At 38.3% G+C, this 25,928-nt stretch overlaps 1 protein-coding gene and 1 pseudogene across 11 annotated transcripts in view; one reads left to right on the forward strand and one right to left on the reverse strand.

The window, feature by feature from the left end:
- Positions 1–24,310, forward strand: part of KYAT3 (kynurenine aminotransferase 3) — a 54,397-nt gene extending 30,087 nt beyond the window's left edge. For all 11 annotated transcript variants that reach the window (XM_070592440.1, XM_070592441.1, XM_070592448.1 and 8 more), the window contains 8 exons: positions 504–629; positions 733–853; positions 6,580–6,656; positions 7,834–7,923; positions 11,779–11,965; positions 15,049–15,125; positions 15,391–15,477; positions 24,084–24,310. In XM_070592440.1, coding sequence (XP_070448541.1) covers positions 504–629; positions 733–853; positions 6,580–6,656; positions 7,834–7,923; positions 11,779–11,965; positions 15,049–15,125; positions 15,391–15,477; positions 24,084–24,146 — 828 coding nt within the window. In that variant the 3' untranslated portion in view covers positions 24,147–24,310. The remainder of the gene's footprint in view (positions 1–503; positions 630–732; positions 854–6,579; positions 6,657–7,833; positions 7,924–11,778; positions 11,966–15,048; positions 15,126–15,390; positions 15,478–24,083) is intronic.
- LOC103557311 (transcription factor IIIA pseudogene) lies at positions 24,195–25,596 on the reverse strand (annotated as a pseudogene).
- Between the last annotated feature and the right edge of the window lie 332 nt (positions 25,597–25,928).

Below are 25,928 nucleotides of genomic sequence, written 5' to 3' on the forward strand. Positions count from 1 at the left end.
CTTCCCAGTGACAAACAGTGCAGGGTATATGCTGCGTGCTCAGTAAATGCTTGTTGAATTCTGAATGAAGTGATTTTTTTTTTATTCTGCTATTATCTTGAGGAATATGATAAAGTTTACTACCATTGTCTTTTTAAAAATCTTATCAAAATAAGTAATACACTAAGGTGAATCACAGAATCTTCTATTAGCCTTACAGTATCAGACATGTTAACCATAGTTATCGGTGGCTCCTTTGAAGGAACATAGGCCCTTTAACAGCTGTTACTGTTGATGGAGTTCATTTTTCCGTTTAACAGGTGTGAGCATGAGACTCAAGTGCTCTTTGGCACCGAAGGAAGAGCTAAAGCTTAGTAATTTCTGTTTGTTTCCTTTGTTAGTCATTTATTAAGTTACCTTTGCTATGTTTTTCTCTAATTTTTTTTCCTTATTAGGTTATTTATTTGTAAGACAGCAAACATGAATTAATTGAATTAAATCACATCTTCATTCTTCATACTTAGAAACCTGTTGATGGGAGAAAATGGTCTAGTTCTGACTGGACATTAGATCCTCAAGAATTGGCAAGTAAATTTAACTCCAAAACCAAAGCCATTATACTAAATACCCCACATAACCCCTTAGGCAAGGTAAGTGAGTCTTTGATGCCTTTACACAGCCTTCTCACTCATCATTTTCCCACATGTTGAATCATAATTGGCTCTGCTCTTTTGTTTCCTTTAATATGTGTAGGTGTATACCAGAGAGGAGCTCCAAGTAATCGCTGACCTTTGCATCAAATATGACACGCTCTGCATCAGTGATGAGGTTTATGAATGGCTTGTATATGCTGGAAATAAGCATTTAAAAATAGGTACTGATTATTACATAGAGTCACAAATCGAAATGTGTTTGGCATGTGTTGAACAACTGATTGGAAAGGATCCCAGAACAGCTTTAAAGTAGTCTTTGTAATGGGTATCTGTCTATATGAGCACTTAAAAATGGGATTTGAATAAATGACGCCTGAGTGGATTAATGAACGCATTAAAGGACAAATAGTACAAACTTAGGGGAAGAGATTCTGGATCACACTACAAAGCTATGAAACCAGAGAAGTAGTACTTTTGCCTATATCCTTGGGATTTTATCAAGAAACCAGCTATTATTTGGTACATAGGACACAGGGGACTTACTTGTTCCTCAGCTGGACTCTCTCTGCTGAATAAGTTGACAAAATGGCAAGTCAACAGGGAAAGATTATAGGGACAGTAGGCTATTGCTGCTTGGCTCTTGCCTGAGATTTCACCATTACTACCAGGCCATCTCATAAATGCCATGGTGTCTTCTGGATTAATCCATGTTTATCTCAACTATAGGATTATAAACTGGGTACAACCTTGGGCCTTTGCACTTGCCCTTCCCTGCCTGGAAACACTTTTTCCCAAGACATCCACATGGCTCAGTCTCTCACCTTTCTCAGGTCTTTATTCAGAGGTCAGTTTTTATGACCACAGCATTTAAGATAATTACACCTCTCCTTCCAGCTTTTGCTTTGTCCTTTTTCTGTTCTGTTTTGTTTTGTTTTTTATTCTATAGCAAACATCAGGATCAACATACTTTATTTCTAACCTGCAAGAAGGTAGGGATTTTTGTTTGTTTTGGTCTCTTCTGAATCCCCAGTTCCAAGACTGGGATCCTGTACGTGGTAGACAATCAGAAAGTAATTGTTGAATGAATGACTAGGAAGTATGAAAAGGATAAGGGAAGGATAAGTAAAATCACTGTGGTAGGAACCAATAAATAAAAAAATTAGTGCACTTATGTGTAAATAGTTGTTGCGCATATCATAATTACCCCAATGGTACATTAGATATTGTTGTAGAGACACAGGAGAAAGCAAATGCTTGAGGAGGTCAGCAAACAAGTGGGCAAAAGATGGAATTAGGTAGACAGAGAAGTAGAAAGAAAATTCCTATCATATAAACCAGCATGTTCTGAGGCAAGGAGGCATGAAAGACCAAGATACACTTAAGAAAGGTAAGTGGTCTCTAAGATGTGTTGTAGTAACTGGCACAGATGAGGTGGAAAAGTAGAGTGATTCTGAAGGATTTTGGATAGGAGAATGAGGAGTCTAAACTTTATCGAGGAGGTTAGTGGTTCTGAAACTTATTTTAGTGGTAGAGCACCTTGAAGCCATCATGTTCACATCATGAAATAGTCATAGATTGCATTCCATTCTGAAACTAGAAGCAGTTTTTCCTAACAGAAATCCAGTAAGTAGGAGAAGATCACAATTCTGTGCATATTTATCTGTAACCAAGAGCTATTGAAATAAACACATCTGACTGTTTCTGATTTTGCCATTAATATTCACTTACTAAATGCTCATTTGTTTCCCTCTTGGCAGCATTCAGTATTAGATAAGTGGTAGCACTTACCTTAAATGCTTAAGAAAATTTTGTGGCTTAAGAAGATTTTGTGGAAGAAAACTTAAAATTGATTTTTTTTAAAAAAGTTCTGTGTATTAATTTGATCACCAGACTACCAATGAGCATACTTTGAGTACTACTACTACAGAAGTTTGACAAGGCAGAGGTATTGGTTACATGATTGGGTTTGTTTTATAAAGGTCAGAGCCAGCTACTGGTGAGGATCTTAAGCAAGTCAGATGTCCTGGCAGTGGACATGATACATGGGGGCTGTTTGCAAGTAGAAACTATAACAAAGGCCACTGTGTTTGATAGGGCACAGAGTATAGCATTTGAAGGTGGGAAGGGAACAAGCAAGTATGATTCTAGGATCCTGGCCTGTCCACTCAGCAGTAATGAGGCCCTTAACCAGAGACAGAAGTGTGGAGAGAGGAGGAGCAGATAAGTGGAGAAGAGCTGAGCAAAGGAAATTCCTGCTTCTCATGCTTTAGACTTGCTAAGTTTCAGTGTCTGTGAGAGAGAGAGGAGGAGACATCTGGAGACGTGAAATTACAGGCTTGATACTCAGCATCAAATTATGAGCGGATATATTTTTGCCAGTCATCAAAATTTTGTTAGTATGGTGCTGTCCCTGTGGCCGAGTGGTTAAGTTTGCACGCTCTGCTTCGGTGGCCCAGGGTTTCGCTGGTTCGTATCCTGGGCGCCGACATGGCACCGCTCATCAAGCCACGCTGAGGCAGCTTCCCACATGCCACAACTAGAAGGACCCACAACTAAAAATACAACTATGTACCAGGGGGGTTTGGGGAGAAAAAGGAAAAATAAAACCTTAAAAAAAATTTTTGTTAATAGTGGAACCCATGGAAGAGAATGAATTTTCTCAGGGAGAATGTATAAACAGAGAAGTCCAGAAATTTGCATGGCATGGTGCCTTAACACAGCAAACTGTGGTTATCTGTCAAAATTGCATCAGAGTTCACCTTCACTGTCTTGTTGATGATCTCTGTCTCTGGTCATTTGAACTATCCCCCAATTGAAAATCAGACCAACATGGACAATTACTTGTGTAATTTTTTTATATTAACCAGAGAGGAAGAGGCATCTATCAAATGAAGAAATATTATTTTATATATATTTATGTCTATGTGATATGACTCAAAGCTTTAGAATTTTAGTTAACTCAGTTTAGCAATATTTTTTCCAAAAGCTTACTTTAAATGATCTTGAAATTTATTGTTTAAACCTTTGTTAGTATATTGTTTAAACTTTTAGTTTTATAAGCCTTTCATGATAAAAGTGTAACTGTAGTATTATTTGCTGAAGATATCAAGACACATATTTTTAACTCAGACTTTTTAGTTGTTATAACAGCCCATAAAGTTAAAAGAAGAAAAAATGAATTCAGTATTTCATTATTTAGAGAGTATGAGTCAGTTGCGTGAAAACTTAGATATTCTATCAAATACAGTGGCCTTTGTTACATGAAAGATGCAAAATGGCTATTGCATCAATTTGCAGAGTGTAATAATAGTTCTTTCATATAATACAATGAGGCTTTCTAGCTATACATCATGAAATTAGCATCATCTTCATGTCGCACAGGCAGTTTTTGCTGGTGTCGCACTTTTCGTCATGTCTCTAATTTCTATCTGACTTCTATTGAAGCCTGTGTCACTTAGGAATAACTGTTACAGCTGTGGCTGATTTAAGGTTCATGGGTCACAAATGAGAAGTGCAAAGACCAGGTGCCTTTCAGATACAACTGCAAGCTAAACTGACAATATACTGGATATGGTTTTGTAAATGCATCAGACCTGCAAAGATTGTTTTTTGGCCTATGCAGTGGTGTGGTCATCCATTTGCATTAATTTCTGTGGCTTTCCAAATCTCTGAGATTGAGAGGATATGAACATCTAGATGTTTTAAAATTACTGAAGTTCCTTTTTGTTGAAATAGTAGAATTTATTCTTATTGGACCAAATTCTTGATTCAAATTATGTCTCCAGATTTCAGTCAACAAAAAGAAAACTCTCCTTTTTATTTATTTATTTTTTTTTTATTAAGATTATGATAGATTACAACCTTGTGAGATTTCAGTTGTACATTATTGTTAGTAATGTTGTGAGTACACCACTTCACCCTTTGTGCCCTCCCCCCACCCCCCCTTTTCCCTGGTAACCACCGATCAGTTCTCCATGTCTATATGTTAACCTCCACCTGTAAGTGGGGTCATATAGAGTTCGTCTTTCTCTGTCTGGCTTATTTCGCTTAACATAATACCCTCAAGGTCCATCCATGTTGATGCAAATGGAACAATTTGGTCCTTTTTTATGGCTGAGTAGTATTCCATTGTGTATATATACCATATCTTCTTTATCCAGTCATCAGGTTCTGGGCATTTAGGTTGGTTCCACATCTTGGCTATTGTGAATAATGCTGCGATGAACATAGGGGTGCACGGGATTCTTGGGATTGCTGATTTCAGGTTCTTAGGGTAGATACCCAGTAGTGGGATGGCTGGGTCATAGGGTATTTCTATTTTTAACTTTTTGAGAGATCTCCATACTGAAGAAAACTCTCCTTTTGTAAGAACTATGTGACAACCATGCTCATTGAGGGCTGAAAACAAAAAACAAAAAACAAAAAAACCTCTTCTAGGAGAGAGATATACTAATACATTGATATTTGGAAAATTAGTATTAAATTCCTTGTAAGTTATTCAGCTGATCAGCTCACTCCTTGAAAAAAGGCATCCACTTTTATATGGTTTAAATAGTCATTAACAAATTATTTAGCTCTCCTTTTAAGTATGGTAATTAGATTTGATATTTTGTGAACAAAACCTACGTTTGACATGTGAATAGTTTTGATTTCCTTCATATGTAACTTTTAGTGAAAACAGGTTAAGATTGTATTAGTTTCTCTGGGTAATTCTTATTTTCAAAGAATTGATTTCTAAATGTTCTTACTAATATGCCTTGCTGACTTTGGACACATGTTATTACCCTGCATTATTCATAGTTTAGATTTTCTCTAGTCAGAAAAGTGGAATATGTGTCATGGTGTTCTTTTGGAATACTTTAGAAAACTAGAAAAGTTTCAAAACTTGAAGGGATGTAATGACTTATATCAAATGTTAGAAAATTCCTTCTTCAAATGGACCCTCTAAATATTTTTTTCATTTATTGTTTTGGTTTTTGGTATGCTTCACAGAGAATACAATTATAATTTGTCTGATTTATATAGTTTTCCTTCCTTTACAAATATTGGCAGGTATTTTGTGATGGACTGAAATTATGTATGCATCCGCTCTGGGAATTTCTTTAGCTACCTTACATTTTAACGGGCACTTAACTTGCTTATGAGCAGCTTACTTTAAGAAAACAGTAGTTTAGGGGGCCAGCCCAGTGGCGCAGCGGTTAAGTTCACACGTTCCACTTCAGGCGGCCCGGGGTTCACTGGTTTACATCCTGGGTCCAGACATGGCGCCACTTGTCAAGCCATGCTGTGGTAGGCGGCCCACATATAAAGTAGAGGAAGATGAGCATGGATATTAGCTCAGGGCCAGTCTTCCTCAGCAAAAAGAGGAGGATTGGCAGCAGATGTTAGCTCAGGGCTAATCTCCCTCAAAAAAAAAAAAAGAATTTGCCTTTCTTACAAAGTCCGCAGTGATGCTGACATTGCTGGTGTGGGGAACACATTTTAAGAACCATTGCACTAGGAATCCTGTAGAAATGGATTCAGAAAATGGGTAGAGGTGGGCTAAACCGTAGCCAGGACCACACCCAAAACTGTGCTGCAGGATAATTATATTGAACACACAGCTACTACTAACACTGATCGCTGGGTGTCACACGGAACCAGCGTGGAACACTGCCTACTGGCACCTCTGTCACTCCTGCCCCTTGAAATAATTTTGCTACTTAAAATTATTCGATCTATTTACATATTACTTTGGTGTGATATTGCAGTGTTTTAAAGCATTGTAACATTTTCAACTGTGTTTGGGTTAAAGTTACATTATCTTAAAAAAACCTATTGAAATAACTATACTGACTAGACTATAACACATTTACTTTCCTTGAAGTCATGTATCTTTTTTATGTTTCTAGATTATACTGAAAGTAGATTGATTGGAAAGCTTTTTTTTTTTCTTTTTCCTGTTTAGCCACTTTTCCTGGTATGTGGGAGAGAACAATAACAATAGGAAGTGCTGGAAAGACTTTCAGTGTAACTGGCTGGAAGGTAAGATGTGTAAGAATTTAATTGCTTAAAAATAGGTATGTATTTTATTTTTTGTAGAGTTTTTTGTGTTTTAAATGAATTTATACTCAGTTCACAGAAGTTTTTATATGTACTGATTTGGGCTTATTATTTACTCATTCAGCTTTCATGTTGGTCTTTATCCTTTTTGAGACCTAATTATTTCTTTAAAAATAAGAAAAATTAGGTAATCTTTCATTTTATAAGTCATCAACTAATGATACTTTTTTCTTTGAAAAGAATGGTCAGATTAGTGCATATTAATGTAAAGGTAGAAAAAACAGTAATAGCTAATGTTTTGTCACTTGCCATGTGCCAGTCTCTCGGCACTTTATGCCTACTGAGTCCTTTGATTCTCTTCACCACATTATGAGGTGAGTATAATTTATTGTCCCCATTTTACAGAAAATAAAACTAAAGCACAGAGAAGTTAAGTAACTTACCTGAGGTTACACTGCTAATAAATTCCAGCCAGGGCAGGCAGTCCAGTTTCAGAGTCCATGCACGCACGTAACCCTGTACTGTGTAACACAGTAACAGTTTATCCGGTTGAGACTTGGTTAGCTTCCAACCTAACCTCTGTGGAATGTGCCTAAGAAGCAGGGATTATCGGAAATGATGCTGGCAGAACCAAATTATGGAAGAGTCCCTTAGGCCCTCATTCAGAGTTTTGTGGGATTTTTTTGGTCTTGGTTTTGGTTTTTGGTGAGGAGGATTGGCCCTGAGCTAACATCTGTGCCAGTCTTCCTCTGTTTTGTATTTGGGACGACGCTGCCATAGCGTGGCTTGTCAAGCGGTGTGTAGGTCCATGCCCAGGATCCGAGCCTGTGAACCCTGGGCCACTGAAGTGGAGCATGGGAACTTAACCACTCTACCACTGGGCCAGCCCCTAGAGTTGCTTTTATTTATTTATATCTAATTCAAAAAAGCTTCATTACTGGTTTTTAGACCTCCAAGAATATGCGAAGTAGCAAATATGAGGCATGGGTAAAGATCATGAATGGAGGCACCGTTCACCTTCTGAAGGCAGAGTTTAATGTCTCCAGTTGGAAATTTTTCCACAAAAAGGACAGTGCTGAAGTTATTCTAACTACTCTCAGATTTAGTACATAAAATTAAAGTCATTTTTTGAAATCTGTTTTATCTTTTCCTTTCCCAGCTTGGCTGGTCCATTGGTCCTGATCATTTGATAAAACACTTACAGACAGTTCAGCAAAACACTGTTTATACTTGTGCAACTCCTTTGCAGGTAGGTGTGGCAGTAACTTGCGGTTGGAGCACAGTCCTCTTGGTGAAGGTGCTATTTTTATATTTCATATTTGAATTGGCTTAGTTCTTCCCTTCATGTCTTTCTTCACCAGGCCTTTCTAGTATAGTTTGGGAATTTAGGAGCAGATACATATTCATTGCTATCAAGGATGGTTCACTGGTTTTTTTCATCTGTCAAGATTTAGCTTTGAACATTCATACATTGCTGGTGGGATCACAGAGTATTGTAGACTCTCTGGAGGACAGTGGTAGCACCAAGCAAAGTTACGGATGTGTGTGTCCTACGAAGCAGCAGTCCATCTTCTGGGAATTTGCCCTGTAACTGTTAACTGTACATGTAAGAAGCTCTGTAGGTACTTGGCCATTCATTGCAGAAGATAAGAGATAGTTGTTATTCATCTGCAGACAATCGGTTAAATAAACCATGGTCTGTCCAAACATTTAAATATCATATGACTATATTAGTTTCCTATATCTTTGTAACAAATTACCACAAACTTAGTGGTTTAAAATGACACATTTTTTATCTTATGGTTCTGGAGTTCAGCAATCCAAAATGGGTCTTACAAGGCAAAAAGAAAGGTGTTGGCATTGCTATTCCTTCTGGAGGCTCTAAGCAGAATCCGTTCTTTGTCTTTTCCAGCTTCCAGGGGCTGCTTTGATTCCTTGGCTCATGGTCACATCACTCTAACCTCTACTTCTGTTGACACATATCCTCCTGTGACCCTAACTCTGCTGCCACCTTCTTTCCCTTATAAAGGTCCTTGTGATTGCATTAGGCCCGTGGATAATCCAAGATAATCTCTCCCTCTCAAGATCCTTAACTTAAATCATTTGCAAAGTTCGTTTTACCATGCAAGGTAACATCTTTACAGATTCTGGGTTTTAAGGCATGGACAGCTTTAGGGGCCATTATTCTGTCTATCACCATGGCTGTTTAAAAAGGAAAAAAAAGAAAGGAAAGGAAAAGAATGAGGAAGTACTATAATAATTAATGATATGGAAAGATTTCCAGAATATATTGTAAAGTAAAAGAAGCAAGATATAGGACAGTGTATATTTATGCTATATTCTGTATAAGAAAGGGGGGAAACTGTTTGCTTATATTTTCTTAAAGAATCTCTGGAACGATCCATAAGAAACTAGTAAAAGTGGCTATTTTTAGGAATAAGGGAAATAGGTGAAATTAGTAGATAGGGATGGGATGGGTGCAAAACTTTAATGTGTATCCTTTTTTATATTGTTGCTATTTTAAAAAAATTACAAAACAGGGATCTACGTACTGTCATTCTGTGAATAATCAGAACACTGAAAAAAATGTATTTTTCTGGAAGGCAGTTAAAAGGCTAGAAGAGTGAAATATGTTGACTACAGTAAACTTACCTTTTTGCTTCCTGAAAAATACCTACTGAATGAGAAAAAGTTCTATTTTAAAATTCTTTTTCCAGTGACTCTGTAAAGTAATATCATGATAAAGGCTCATTCTGACATTGTTTTATTATATATTAAACTCATTTCATCCTCTCAAAATAAATCTATTCACTTATTCCACAAATATTTACTGAAGATTGGAGATACAGCAGACAAAAATTCCTGTCCTTGTGGAGCTTATAGCCTAGTAGGGGGACACAGATAATAAGCAAATAAATATTTTAATAATGCAATATGTCAGATTTTGGTAGATGCATTGGAGAAAAATAAAGTAGGGAAGAGGAAGGGTACATAGTGCTAAGTGGGAGAATATACAGTGTTAAATGGAGCGATCTTTGAAAGCCTCACTGAGGAAGGTGACATTTGATCTATGAACTGAAGGAGGTTAAGCAGTCACATGGTTACCTGGAGAAGAACCCTCCAGACTGCGAGAACAACAAGTGCAAAGGTCCTGGGGTAAGCAGCCTGGCTGTCACGTTTATATCAGTGAAAAGCACAGAGGCTGTGATGGGCTCATTAAGGGAGGAGAGTAGGAGGAAATAAATCAGGGATAACTGGGAGCCAGATCCAACAGGGCCGTGTTTGTCACTGTAAACACTGCGTGAGGCAAGAAGCGTCTGGAGAGTTTTGAGCACAGGGGTGACATGACCCAACTTGTGTTACCAAAGGGACCCTGGCTGCTTTGTTGAGTTGAAGACTATTGAAGTGATGACAGCAGTGGACTGAACCAAGATGGGGATGGTAGAAGTGGTAGAGAGTGACTGGGTTCTGAATATATTTTGAAGGTACAGCTGACAGTATTTGCAGATGAATCATACGTAGGAGAAAAAGAGGGTAGTCCAGTATAATTCTACAGTTAGGATTCATGTTTATGTCTCCTGGGCTTTGAATTTTCCAAGGCAGTGTCTCCTACTACAGGGAATGAATAAGTTGCTGAGAAAAAGAAAGATTCAGCTAAGAATCTGGAACATCTCTTTTTCTGAACCATCTTATTCTCCATTTCAGCTAAGTGCCTGTTTTTTTCCCATGTCCTCAGACACTCATGTTTTGAAATTGGTCCGTGCTTCCAGGAGACCCACAGATTCCTAGACTGAACCAACAGATCCTTATTTATCCAAGATTTTTTTTAGTGCTGGGGGATTATTATTACCTCTTTTTTCCTACTGAAGTCTCTTGGCATGCAGTCTTCTCTACGATCTTGCCCTTCTCTGTCTCTAGGTGTCATCTCTTGCCATGATGTCTCCTGCTACCCTTCAGCCACACCAGACTTCTCAGTTCTTCTGACAGAACAAACTATACCCTGCGTTTTTCACATATTGTTTTCTTTCTCATCCCTCCCACCTGCGCCTGTCAAAACACACTAATTGGAAGCTCCATAAAGACAAGGACCATATTAATCTTGTTTATCGCTGTATCCCTAACTGTATCCCCACAATGCCACATTTAACATAGGCACTCAATAGATATTTACTGAGTGAATCAATTTATCCTTTAATTCTTGATATCTCTTGATTCTGATTAATTTCCTTAAACTTGGGCCACTTTGCTCTGCCCCTCTATCGCAACCATTCCAGGTTCTTGATTATCTGCTTGGATCTCCTGGTTTGCTCTGAGAACCAGTATTTCTGAGTTGTCCCAGCTCATACTTGTCTGCCAAGCTTCTGCCTTCCTGCTTGTTCAGACCTTGTTCTCTAGGTTTGCCCTGATTCGGACTTGTTTACCTGTTCCTGACCTGATGCCTCCCCGGACGCCTGCCTGACCCTTAACAACACTGGCTTTTTTCCTTTGCTCAATTTCTCTCCTGTCTCATCTGCCTTTCCTGAAGAACAGTAGAGCAGTAATTCCACATGCCCCAGAAACTCCTTTCTAATCCTTGTGGCACTCAGACTGCCTTCCTGGAATAGGAACGATTAGAGCAGGGATTTGCACACGTATGGAGGATGACACAGTAGGTCAGCTTTCATTTCCACTACATCCTCCAAGGTAATGAGGAAAGGCTGGTTAGTTCATCATTTCTCTGGTCATCTTTCACACTTGCATCTAGCAAGTCATTCTAAGCTTACCTCAATAGAACATAACTTAATGTCTTTTCGTTTCCAAGGAAACCATCTTTATATAATACCTCTTTTTCAAGTTGGATTTTCATGGTTCATTCTCTGTTCTTCACAGTATTTTTAATCACTTACATGTAACTGATTCTTCTATTAATCTATGGAGTTTAACATAGGTTCACGGGAATTTGTCTATAATTCCCTGAATGACTTTTTTGTCAAGACAATGTTTACTCAGACATTGTTTACTCAATTTTACTCAAAATTACTCAGTTTATTTATTATACCAATAAATCCAGCAATAAATAACATTATCATATTTCCTTTCTGCATTTTTCAATGTTAACATACAGGAAGCCTTGGCTCACGCTTTTTGGATTGACATCAAGCGCATGGATGACCCAGAGTGTTACTTTAATTCTTTGCCAAAAGAGTTAGAATTGAAAAGAGATCGGATGGTACATTTACTTGAAAGTATTGGCCTAAAACCCATAGTTCCTGATGGGGGCTACTTCATCATTGCTGATGTGTCTTTGATGGGTTTGTAAACATTTTTATTGTTTCAAATATATGGAAACTTATGTGTGAAATTATATCAGAATTAGGGAGAAAAATTAGTGTCAAAGCCATATAAGCATTTTATCTATGGAAAAATGAATTTTCACAATGTCGATGTTTTTCTACAGTCATCTTGGCTTTTACATCCTTGACCTTAAATGTGACTGTTGTTACATGGTTATGGAGTCAGTTGTTCTGGGTGTTCTTTTAAACATAGAATTTGCTGTCATCTTGTTCTGCTGTGTAATTTAAAACACAGGTACATGAAATAATATATGGACCCTGAGTTCTTTTGAGTAAAATTTTAGTTTCCTTTTTGCTTGAGAAAAATAAGATTTCTAGAATGTTGATGCCTTCAGGGAATATTTTCCATTTTAGATTAGAAGGGGGAGGAAGCAAATATTTCAGTCACCTAGGTTCATAGAGTATTGTAATTAGCATTAACTTGAAACCAAACTTCATGGCAGCAAAGGCAAATAGAAAAATGGAATTAGTTACATAATTCTTAGATAAAAGGAAAAAAGGAAACCTAATAGCTTTTTAGATAAGAATAATTCTTTCCTGGAACCAAATTTTCCAGATAGTAAATTCTAAAAGGAATTTATCACATTGTGACATTAATATCAAAAAGACAGTGATGCCACTTTTGCTAGGATTATTGCATTAGGCTCTTAAATACTTTCCCATTCTATCTTCAGTTGATCCATCCTGCTTGCAATACTATTTTAGGTCTTAGATCTTGAAGTAGTGTGTAATAGTAGGAGCAGAAAGGGTTTTGATTAGAAAAGCTTTGGTGATGATAGGAAAAAAAGATGTCTCTTTTTATCGTCCTCCTTCACCTGTGGGGGAAAAATGTTAATGTCTGTAAGACCCTCCTACATGTGAAGACAAGCTCATTTTATTTTACTCCTTCATCTGCTCAGATTAAGTTGCATATGGCAATTCTTTCATATAGTAGAGGTTGGTCCCACCATTTGCTAAAGACAAACGCAAAAATCCCAATTCTCATTTGATGATAGCTTGAAAATAAAAACAAACCGTAAGATTCATGAACATAGTGATTACTTCCCTTTACAATTCATAGCAATGACTAACTGGTTAATATTTTTTCAGTGTTTATGATATAGCATGTATTATGCTGAGAGTTTTACAAAGATCACATTCTCACAAAAGCCCTATTAGATTGATGCTATGTCCCCATTGATAGATGGGAAAGATGAGATAGAGAGAGAATCAAGAAATTTACTAAAGTTAATCAACTAATATGTAGTGGAACTGGGCTCTGAACCCAGAGATCTATGTCCTAACCAGTGAACTTATCTTTTTTCTCCTGCACTAATCAACTTTCCAGACCAATGAGCTGCATTCTAGAACTAAAAAGGGGAACATCTGAATAGAAGACAAGATGACAAATAAGGAGATTATTATAGATGTTCTAGCGAGAGAATAAGATCCAAAATTATGGAGGAGATAGAGGGAATGCGACAACCAATTTTGACTTTCATAGGTTGCTTAAATATGCTAATGCTATCATAATGTGGCTCAAACTCCTACCTTCATAAAGAAATATTTTGTTTAGTTCCTTTGAGGATCTCTGACTCAAGCATTCAAAAGAAATAGATTCAGACTTTCTTCTAACTATAAAATCTTTATAATTGTGTTTATTCCCTTCTTTCCTTCTGAGCACCATGACAATAAACTCCTCTTTTCTAAGCTTTAAAAGAATAAATGAATTGTATAGCCAGTGTCAATTACAGTTAATATCCTCCTATTCTTCCTTCCACTGCTGTACATAATCACCCTTTCTCTGGGTTCCCCTTGAATACACTACTATTATGTACTTGTCACATGGCATTTTCACGTAATTTACAATTAGACTCTGACTTTTTTAAGTTGTAATTTTTGTTAGAGCCAGACCTGAATTAAAACACATGCATATATATAACTTAAATAGTAATTTAACTTCCTCATCTATAAAGTGAAGATTGTTAATGACCTCTCAGTGTTGTAGGACAAATAAATGAGAGAATCATGTAACATGCTTAACAAATAGTAAGTGCTCAGTAAAGGTAGTAAATTATTAGCATTATTATATGGAAATTTTACATTCTTAAAGCACAAGGGAGAACATAAATAAAATCATTAAGTAAGAACATTTTCAGATGAAAAAATACAGATGAAACTTTCTTCAGCATCAAGGTTTTTATGGTGTTAATATGAAGAGACCCAGTAGTATTTCGTGAATAAAAGAAAGAGGATAACTGCCTCAATTTGTTTTGAGGAATAAATAGTAAAATTTCTTTGATTACACTATCACTGTCAGTTGCTTTGCAACATTCAAAAGGATCTAAGAGTCAATAAAATAGAACAATATTAAATGTAGATTGCTGAAACTGAAGGCCAGAGAAAAAATATCTTGCCCAGACCTTAAAGCAAGATTGGAGCAAGAGATAAGAATAGAAATACATATTTGAAGTTTTTCCCCAAATTAAAAAATTTTTTTAAAAAGCATAATATTTGAAAGAAAGATCTACACAGACATTCTCCTTTTATAAATAATGAATAATATTAATTTATTCATTCAACAAATATAATTTTCATTACTTGTATGCTAGACACTGACATAGGAGTTGGGGATAATGATAGCTTGCGATACAGACACTTTACCCTTGTGGAGCTTACAATCATAATGAATGACTGTTTGGAGATATAATTATTACTGGTGAATATTTTATAAATTTAGGTGTTACTTCCTAAATAATGATCACAGTCTTATATTATTTCTGAATGGAAAGGCAACACTTCTCTTTCCTTCCCCTTTCCTACTGTCTTAAGAGCTAAGAGCTGTATGCACAAGCATCATCAACCAAATGTATCTATGAGTAGTGTCTTATCAGTGAAGCTTACCTGTGAATTCCTCACTTCCCAGCACACCATACAGTATAAGACTCCAGCAGATTCTGTGAATATCTTCTGAGAAAATCTTGAATCTTTATAGACCTAAATGAAATACATATTGCCTCAGATATAATGCATAGGTAGTCTGATTTTCACTGTTGTTTTAGATGCAGACCTCTCTGACATGGAGAACAACAATGAACCTTATGACTATAAATTTGTGAAATGGATGACTAAAAATAAGGTAATGTTTATTGGCCTTTGTGATATTGTGCTGTATTTTGTAGTTAATTTATGAAAGAAACCTGTTCACGTGCTTTGAACAATGTTAACTGTAGTTTTGTTGCGTGATATTCCGCTTGTGATTATTTGGAAGATTTTAAAAACATTTTTCTTTTTGGAAACTGTATTGAATATTTAGAAGTATCTGTTTCTAATTTATATGGTCCTAAAATTAATATTTGAAGTGTAAGTAGTTTTCTTATTTTAGCTTTCTATTTATTTTTCAGAAACTGTCAGCCATCCCAGTTTCAGCATTCTGTAATTCAGAGACCAAATTACAGTTTGAGAAGTTTGTGCGATTTTGTTTCATTAAGGTAAGTTCCCTGTTCGACTGAAAAACACGTTTATAATATCCTTCCTTCTGATTTAAAAAGCACAATTTTTTTCTATTGCTAGACATGATGTGCTCATATGCAGGTTTTAAATTTTGGCTTTGCTGCCATGAAATTACCTGCCTATCAGAACAAAACTCAGCACTCTTTGAGGTGTTGAGTTTATTGGACTACAACATAATCAGTCTTCTTACCGTGTAACATTACAATATCCAGCCTGCAATCAAAAATTACTAGACATCTGAAGACCCAAGAAAATGTGACCTTTACTAAAGGAAAAAAGCAGTCAGTGGAAAGAAACTCAAGGTGACCCAGATGTAGAATTAGCAGACAAGGACTTTAAAGCAGATACTTTACGTATATTCAAGAAATTAAAGGAAAATATAGTCATAGTGAGTGAACAGATTAAAACTAAAAGAGAGAATCAAGGGAGGAAATTCAAGAACTTAAGGTGTGATATCTGATATGAAAAATAAATGGGGCTTAACACACAGAGGATTGAAGATGTTAGGGAAAAAAGGGTCCACTTGAATCCAGCTCTGTAGAAATTATTCAATCTGAAAAACAAGAAAAAATTATTTTTGAAAAATGAATAGAGCCTCGGATCTATGAGACAATATCAAGTATAATACACATATAATTGGAGTACCAAAAAAAGAAGAATGTAGTGGAAAAAGTACCTTAAGAAATAATGGCCAAAATTTCCCCATATTTGGTGAAAAGTAACCTAGAGATCTAAAAGTTCAGTGAACTACAACAGGATATAAAGAAAACCACACCTAGATACATCATAATCAAACTACTGAAAACCAAAAGTATCAGTAAGATCTTGAAAGCAGCCAGAGAAAAACTATATGTCACATGCATAGGAGCAACTATATGAGTGTTAGCTAACTTCTTATCAGAAACAGCAGAGACCAGAATACAATGAAATGACATCTTCAAAGTGCTGAAATAAAAAGGTATATCAGCCTAGAATTCTATATCCTGAAAAATATCCTTTAAAGCTGAAAGTGAAATATACATCTCTGATTAATGAGAAAATTCATCACTATCAGATCTGTACTAAAAAGAACTGAATTTATTATTGCTGGTTTTAAGATGTTATTGATACTGAAAACAATCTTGCTGAGATCATGGCACTCTATACCAACATACTCATCTATAAACCTAGACAACATGGTGTAAACACTGTTTTAAACTTTTAGAGACAAACCATGGAAGACTTATCCCGAATAGAATATAGATGTTAATGACCTAACAATGTCAACATTTAGTTGACCAAAATGTAGAAGAAACAGTAAGGCTATTAATATTCTCATCTTACAGTGGATCTAGAAATAGAGGTATAGGTATATTATTTGACATAATAAACAGAACTAATAGAAGAAAAAGTAATGTAAGACTTCCAGTTTTAAAATGATAAATACAACCCTTCCCCCATTTTCTTCTTGGAAATTATTAAAAAATAACTAGGACAGTGGAAAACAAATTCCCCAGTAGATGAGGAAGAGTTGCCAAATACAGTGAAGGTAATGGTAGAAGAAATATGCCTGGAAAGGCTCCTGCTTCTGCGTCTTCACATTGTCGACAGAGCCAGGAGTTAGCCTGTTCTTTATCTACAACAATCGGAACAGTAAGTGGACTGGCAGTGGGAGCTTCTCCAGACCCATTTGGCGTCATGAGAGAGGCAGGGTAGAAACCTATGTGAGGCAGGGTCGAAAGGAGATTCTGTTTGGGCTGTAGATTTGCTCATTCACCCCTGCCATTTTTGCTAAAAGCTGTGTTGAGGCAATGTGAAGAAGTTGTATTAAATTGGAAGTAGTCGATTAAATTAGTTGGGAAGAAACAGAATCTAAAGGAACTCCCCCTCACTGAACTTTACATCAATCATATTAAACTTTACTGTGAGGCAAGGAGAATCTGCTCTCTTCTATTGCCGTCCTGCCTCCTCCCTTATACAGACCTGCAAATACATCTTCAAATCATAGACAAAGCCAGCAGGTAGCATACTCATTACCTAGAACAATGGGAACATTAGATGCACCATCAGTGGGAGCTTACAAAGAGAACTCAATCAAAAATAAGTCATAAAAAGAAATCACCTATGAATTTATAAAGAGATGCTCTGAGGAAAAAAGCTGAAAGGTACAAGGAAAAACAAGTATCAGAGAATATTCAACCAGAAAAATGTTGCCATAGAGCAAATAAAGATTAGGATATTTCAAATTCAAAACCTTTAAAATGAAATTAAAGCAGAGATTTTTAAAGTTCAGGGAAGATAGAGTAAGATAATATAAGAAGATGAAACAGCAGCTCTCAGAGCTCAGGTAAGAAATTGAAGGCACAAAATAAAGATACTGGTAATTGTAGTGACATTGGAAACTGCACAAAGAGTACTAAATACTTCGGTAAACACGTTAAGGATTGAGAAAAGTGAGCAAAGAAAAGTGGGAAGGAACAAAGAATTTAAAAATATTAAAAAGAAAAATTATAGATGCAGAATACAAATGAAATAAGTAGAGGCTGGCCCAGTGGCATAGCAGTTAAGGTGGCACGCTCCACTTTGGTGGCCTGGGGTTCACTGGATCACATCCCGGGTGCAGACCTATGCACCACTTATCAAGCCATGCTGTGGCAGGCATCCCACATATAAAGTAGAGGAAGATGGGCACAAATGTTAGCTCAGGTACATTCTTCCTCAGCAAAAAGAGAAGGATTGGTGGCGGATGTTAGCTCAGGGCTAATCTTCCTCAAAAAGAAAAAAAGAAAGAAAGAAACGTGAAGTCGCTGAAAAACAAAAACAGAACAAATCGGAAAAACAGGAAAGAATTTTATAGCTTTGTTTTGAGAATGCTTTCCATTAAAAAACCAAGCAAACAAATCTAAAAATTGAAAGGGAATGCCTTATCACAGGAAAAATTGTCACGGAATAATTAGCACTGAGCTATACTTTGTTTACTGTTTTGGACTTTAAAGATAAAGAATGATCCTTTGGCATCTAGACAAAAAGATCCGGGCCTCCAGGGGGCAGAAGAGGATCAGTGTGAACCCAGATCCTTTGCGTCAACATTCACTGTTGGAAGATAGAGCAATACCGAGAAGTCCCCAGGGAAAGTTGGCACACCTAACTCAACCTCTTGGAGAGGCTAGAAATAAAAGGATGGCAAAACATACCAAGAAAATGGAAATCGAAAGAAAGGAAGTTGAATTTAGGGCAAAATAAGCCAAAAAGCAGCACTTTACATTGGTTATGGGTAAAATCCTGAGTAGCTGTCAATACATGAAAGGCTCCTCCACTTCACTCGTAAGAAGAGAAATGCAAACCTGCATTGAGATTGTATATTATCCATTAGATTGGAAATCACCAAAATAACCAAAAAGTTCTGTATGGCACTCACATAGATGAGAGTGGGAGTAGAATTTGTAAAATCTCTGTAGTGGTTAGTTTGAAAATTTCCATCCAAATGTAAATGCACAAACACACCCTTTGACTCAACAATTCTACTTCTAGGATGCTTTTGTCTGTGGATTGACTTGTATTCAAGGATTTTAAGTGAATCTTTGTTTGTAATGTCAAAGGATTATAAACAACCGAAATGTTCACCGGGGAGGGCTGCTTGAATAAACTGTGGTACCTTCACATCGATAAAAGAATGAAGCAGCTCTCCAGGTAGCGATAAAGCATAAGCTTACAGCAAGGAGCAGAACAGTTGGTATGGAACTCTGTCATTTGTGTGAGAAGGAAAAGGAAGGAAGGGAGCGAGGGAGGAAGACAGTTGTTTTTGAAGGCCTGAACTGTCTCTGGAAGGATATGTGATAAAATCCCAGCGTTGCCTCAGGAGAACTGAGTGAGGAAGAGTAGCAACAGATGTTAGCTCAGGGCGAATCTTCCTCACAAAAAGAAAAACTTTTAAAGTACTCTCAATATATATGGTTCAAGAACTTTTTTTCTGAAACATTTTAGAGCAAATTGTTGACTTAATTACTGATGATGCCTCTATCACCCCCAAATGCTTTAATGTATATTCCCCGTAAATAAAAACATTCTCCTACAAAACCACAATATAACCATCAAATCGTGAGTTAACATTGCTGTATCATTCTATCTAATCCTCAGATCCAACCCAATTCAGATTTCAACTAATTGTCCCAATAATGTCCTTTTTATAATAAATAAATAAATCCAGGCCAGAGTTGTGTCAATCAATCATCAATCAATCTAGGCCAGAATCATGCGTTGCATTTGGTTGTCATGTCTCCTTCAAGCTGGAATGGTTCCTCAGTTTTCTTTGACTTTTTTTCTTTTTTTGAGGAAGATTAGCCCTAAGCTAACATCCACCAGCAATCCTCTTTTTCCTGAGGAAGAATGTCTGTGAGCTGACATCCCTGCCCGTCTTCCTCTACTTTATATGTGGGACACCTGCCACAGCATGGCTTGATAAGCAGTGCGTAGGTCCGCATCCAGGATCTGAACCGGCGAACCCTGGGCCACAAAACAGAGTGCATAAACCTAACCACTATGCCACTGGGCCGGCCCCTTTGACTTTTATGACCTTGATACTTTCGAAAATTATTGGCCAATTATTTTGAAGAAAGTCCCTCAACGTTTGTTTTTCCTCATGATTACTTTCAGGTTGTGCACCTTTGGCAGGAAACCATGCTACTGATGCTATGTTCATTTTGTTGCATTCTATCAAGAAGCACATGATTTTAGTTTTTCCTATTACTGATGATGTCAACTTTAATCACCTGATTAAGGTGGTGTCTGCCAGGCTTCTCTACTGTAAACTTCCACTTTTTCCCTTGATAAATAATCAATATTTTGTGATGAGGTACTTTGAAACTGTGAAAATATTCTGTATCTCATTAGGCAATTTATTCATTTATTGATTGATATATGTAAAGATTTATGGATTCCTGTTTTATTCAGTGGGTTATAATTTATTGTTCTTATTACTTACTTTGATGCTCAGGTTTTCCCAGATTTGACCATGAGGAGCCCCTTCAGGCCGGCCTTTGTTTCCTTTGACATGTTCCATCATCTTGAGCATTTCCTTACTTACTGGCATAGCAAGGTGCACCAGGTTCTTCTTGTCATTATCTACCCCGATCATGAGTAACTTTTACTGGAGAATGGTATTTACAAACCAAGATCTGGGCATTAGGAGTGCTCATTGCTATTGGGGTATTGGTGCTCCCAAGCCCTCCCAGTGGACAGAGATAGGGAATATATGAAAGTATATACATACCTACACACGCATCTATACATAAATACACATATTTACACATGCATTTATTTCTATGTCTGTCTAACTATATTAAAACCACCACAGGGTTTATTCTAGCTTTTTCCCTTTCCGTATTTGTAACACCCTTCTTTGACAGTGAAAACCCTGGCTGTCATCATGTAATCATTTCTTTAATCAGTACCTTGGTATGTGACCAGTCTTGTGTCAATGCCACTGCTCCTCCATCCACCACCCCGACGGGCACCCTTTACCCTACTCAGGCTTTGATACTTTGTACCAGGCTGCTGCTGCCATCACCCTCCTGCTGCAGAGCTGCCCTCCTCTAACTCTCCAACATCACACACCAATCCACCCCTGTCACCCACTGGATAGAAGCCCTGACCTGTCATGGGCTCTGACACCCCATGCCAGTCTGCCTTGGCAGATGCCTGCCTCACCCCATCCAGGCTCCAACACCCTGCCATACAGATGGCTTGCTTACCCTGCGTGGACTTTGATATGCTGTTCCTGGTAAGCACCACCACTGCCATCATCTCCACCTCGTGCCACGCACATTGGAAACCCTCCTCACTCCACTCTGACTCTGACGTCCTGTACCAGGCTGCCAAGGCTTCCCCTGCCCCCGGACATGGGCACCTACGTCACTCAGCTGCGCCCAATGGCTTTTGGACTAAATAATTCTGTAGAGAAGGAAGAGAAAGGAAAAGGAGAAATAGAGAAAGTAGAAGAGGAAGAACAGGAGGCTTGATTTTCACTATTTACCCATCAATTTAATTGTATACCATATGCAGGTATTACCTATTCAAAAAATAAATTAATTTTATCAGTAATTGTAACTATGCAACTTTGATGGGAGGGAACAGAGTAGTGTGAATGCACTAATTTTTCCTTATTCAGAGCAGAGAATGGTGAATATTGTCTAAAGTTGATAAGTAAGGAAATAGAAACATATGCATTATTTAGATATTAGTGGTAAGCGCTAGAACTAAAACTAGAAATTGCCATGAAAGTTTGCCTTGGGGGATGGCGGGCGTAACAGGAAGGCTGAGGAGGGGAGGAGCAGACAATTATTTTTCAGTGTAAGTTCTGCTGCAGTTTGACTTGTTTCTGCAGTTACGGTAGTCCTCCTTATCCACAGATTCACTTGCCATGGTTTCAGTTACCCACTATCACCCTTGGCCCAAAGAATATTAAATGAAAAATTCCTGAAATAAACAATTTATAAGTTTTAAGTTTTGTGCCATTCTGAGCAGTGTGATGAAATCTCTCCATCCCTCCCAGGGCCTGAATCATCCCTTTGTCCAGCAGATCCACGCTGCATATGCTACCCGCCAGATAGTCGCTCAGTAACTGTCTTGGTTATCAGATTAACTGGTGGTATTGCGATGCTTGTGTTTAAGTAACCCTTATTTTACTTAATAATGGACCCAAAGCCAACTTTATTATTAGTTGTTGCTAATCTCTCACTAGGCCTAATTTATAAATTAAACTTTATCATAGGTATGCATGTATAGGAAAAAGCATGTTATGTATAGGATTCAATACTATCTACAGTTGCAGGCATCCACTGGGGGTCTTGGAATGTGTCCCGTGAGATAAGGCAAGACTACTGCATATATTACTGTGATTGTTTTCCTTTTGGGAGTCTCCCTTTGCATTCTTACTTTGAAAAATTCTCTTCACTTGAGATCAGATATTCACTTAAATCTTCATTTAGTTATTACGTTCTATTTTTTCTACTCTCCTCAAATCTATCTTCATTAAAGGGAACAAATTATTAGAGTACTATCCAAAACTTAATGAATGATGGCTGTAATTTGCTCAACTTGCCTATTTTCAATTAAGCAAATGCCAGTTAACAGTACCATTCACCACAGTTGTGTCAGAAAGAATCATCTCCATATCTACAAACATTATTTTAGCAGAAGACAGGCTTTGCAGATTTCAGTGATTTTACTGAACTAGTATTTTCAGTAAACTTTTTCTGAGCAGCAAGGTATAGGGATTCTTTCAGAAATCTTGGAATTGTATATCAACGTGGGCCATAGACATAGTCAATAAATGTCATACAATTTGTCAAATGAAAAAGATTTCCCCAGTACAAATTCCTTTCCTAAAGACATTCAAACACCCTGGCACGAGATTGAGTCTCAGTCCTACAATCTCACGAGATTATAGCTGGCCTGCTTGAGGGTGTCAGGTCATGTGCAAAAGGGGGTGAGGTGAGAGGCAAGAAAGCAAAGTAAATCACTTTTGATTTATATTGAAGGAGAACTTTAAAGGGATCCACTGCCTAGAGACCTTTCTACATGTGCACCTCTCGTCTGAAAGCTTTCACAGATAGCAGTGACCACAGCAGCTGTGAACCATTAAAAACATGGAGTTTATTCCTCCATTCTCGCTACACCTGGCATCCTCTATGTGTTGCAAGATAAGGGAGGGGTTTTCTTTTGTTGTCTAGAAGCCTCTTTGAAGGAAGTCAGTGATTTTGCACACTCATACCCAAATGGATGAAAATAATAAATATCAATCCCGTCAACACATCCTTCAGGCTGTCTGCCACATTAGTGTCATTCATGAGTGTGGGTCATCTTTGGCACTGGGGACCGCCTGGGCTGCCACAAGTGGTTATGAATAATGAGAGCATCCACACTGATGGACATGGTTTTTGCTGGGATCAGGTTAAACCGTTTTCAGTCTGAGCTGTAAACTCAGACTGAAACTGTAAACTGTGTTTATACAGTTTGTCAGTCATTTTCTTGGTGATGCTCTTTGGTCCCATGCTGGTTAATCTGTATGTTTCTTCAGTGTCAGGAGAGGAGCAGTAAAGAACAGTGATTGGCCTCACACTTCCTAGCTCCTCTAATACTGAATTCTTGTGAAATTCATTCACTTTTCCAGCCAGATGGCAATGGGATATAGCATTATAAATAATTGGATTGATTGATTTGCCTCTGGACTTCTTAAAGCACTTGGGACCTGTGTCCTAGACCCCTGAGGTGAGGGAAGATGCTGCAGACACCATTTCCCAGTCTCTGTCCATGCCCTTGCTGGGTTTCCCACTTAATGTAGGCAAGGCGCCAGTGACTTGAGTCGCTGGGAAGATGTGCCCCTTGAATGAGTGCTCTTGGGCTCTGTCATCACTGCGGAGGCCAAGGACAGGCTGGGGCCTGACCCAGCCCGGCTCAGGTTATCAAGGGTCGAGGAGCACTTGGTTCCTAAATCACTGCACCACTCTTCCCGAGAGACTGAGTTTGTTGTATTTTTGATATTTAAATTTTACTTCATCTTGAATTTATTTTGAAATGTAACGATGATTATTTCATTTATTTACAGAAAGACAGTACACTGGATGCTGCTGAAGAAATCTTCAAGGCATGGAGTAGACAGAAGTCTTGATATGTGCAGACTGTGTTGTTTTCTCTTAGATGACCTATTAGTATGCAATTGTTATTTAGTGCTGCCACCTGCTGGATAGTGAAGAATAAATGTTTCTTTTTTTTTTTTTAGATGTTCTGCATCAGTAATTTTAATAAAGAAAAATGTGCTGCTAAGAAAAAAAATAACTGAGCTGGCTGATGTGTAGTCCTTTTAAACAAAGCAAGATGCTCTCTGGCTGAGGGCGAGCACTGCAATGGTCAGGGGCGCCCGGTCTGGAGGGCAGCGCAGTGACTCTCCGTTTGTTGGCAGAGATACGCCTTGTTCTTGTTTCTTTTTAGGAGGGATATATCCACTGACACGAGAGGCCAAACTCCGCTTTTCTCGAGTAGGTTTTACTTTGAGCTTCATTTTCTTGTCAGGGTCATGTGCGACGGCATGCCTAGTGAGACTTTGCTTCATTGCAAACGTCTTGCCACAGCCAGCATGTTCACGTGTAAACGGGCACCTTTCCTCATGAAAAGAGAGAATATGGCTCTGGAGATTAGACACGGTTGTGTAGGTTCTATCACAGCCTTCTCTTGGACATCGACACACATCCCACTCCGGGGCATCAGTTTTCTTATGTTGCTTCAGATAATCTTTGCGTTTAAATGTTTTCTGGCATACTTCACATCTTATCTCCCCTTGATGGGCTTCTCTCACATGTTTCAGAAGCTCTGTCCATGTTTTTGCCACGAAGGAACATTCTTTTTGACATATATAACCCTCGTGGACCTTCCCCTGCCGTTTCAGCCCACGGGGAGAAGCGAAGTGCTTTCCACATCCTTCATGGGTACACTTAAACAGTGGTCCGTTGGTGTGCTGGCACTGATGGATGTTCAGCTGCTGCTGTTTCCTAAAGGTCTTCTCACAACCTTCAAAACTGCATACATACTGTTTCTGCGGATTTTCATGTTTGCGTTCAAAATGTTTCCTCAAGTTTGACTTTGTGTTGAATTTTTGATCACAGCCACTAGCTGCACAAACAAATGGCTTTTCTCCAGTGTGAATCAGGATGTGGCGGCTCAGACGGTAGTCCCTGACAAAGGCTTTGCCACACCCTTCACGGTCACAGACAAATGGTCTCTCCCCCGTGTGCTTGCACAGGTGCGCTTCGAGCTTCCAGGCCTTGTTGTAACTGGCGCTGCAGTCGGGGAAGGAGCAGATGAACCTCCTGGGGAGCGCGGGGGCCGCCGCCGCGGGGCTCTCGCCGGCCCGTGGTGAACGCGTCGACGATGGTCGGGGATGACACCGCCTCGACAACCGAGGCCAACCGAGGCCGGCGGCTCCAGGGTGCTGGGTTGACAACCGAGGCCAACCGAGGCCGGCGGCTCCAGGGTGCTGGGGGCCGGGTGCGCAGCCACGTGCGCCAAACGGCTGCGCGCGGCTGATGCCCGGCCCAGCGGCAACCCCTCCAGGCGGACCGCATGCCAGAATAAATGTTTCTGAACAAGTGAAATTTAAAGAAATATTTCCATTATTTTCCCAAAGAATTAACCCCAGTCCTAACAATATTCAGGAGATCTTGTGTTTGTTTGTTTCAGTTGAAATGTATTAAAACACCTGCCACTGTTACTTTATGACAGGTAATGTAGCATTTGTGGATAAGAACTGTGAGATGCTTCTTGATAGTTAACTTCTCTGTGCTTTAGTTTCCTCATCATAAAAAGGAGATAAAAAATAGCACCTACTTTATGTGAAATTTGTGAGTTGTGGTTTGTGAAGGTGAAGTGGACTGATGTGTGTAAAGCCTCGCAAACA

This window comes from Equus przewalskii, chromosome 24 (genome assembly GCF_037783145.1).
Source record: "Equus przewalskii isolate Varuska chromosome 24, EquPr2, whole genome shotgun sequence".
Classification (NCBI taxonomy): Eukaryota; Metazoa; Chordata; class Mammalia; order Perissodactyla; family Equidae; genus Equus; species Equus przewalskii.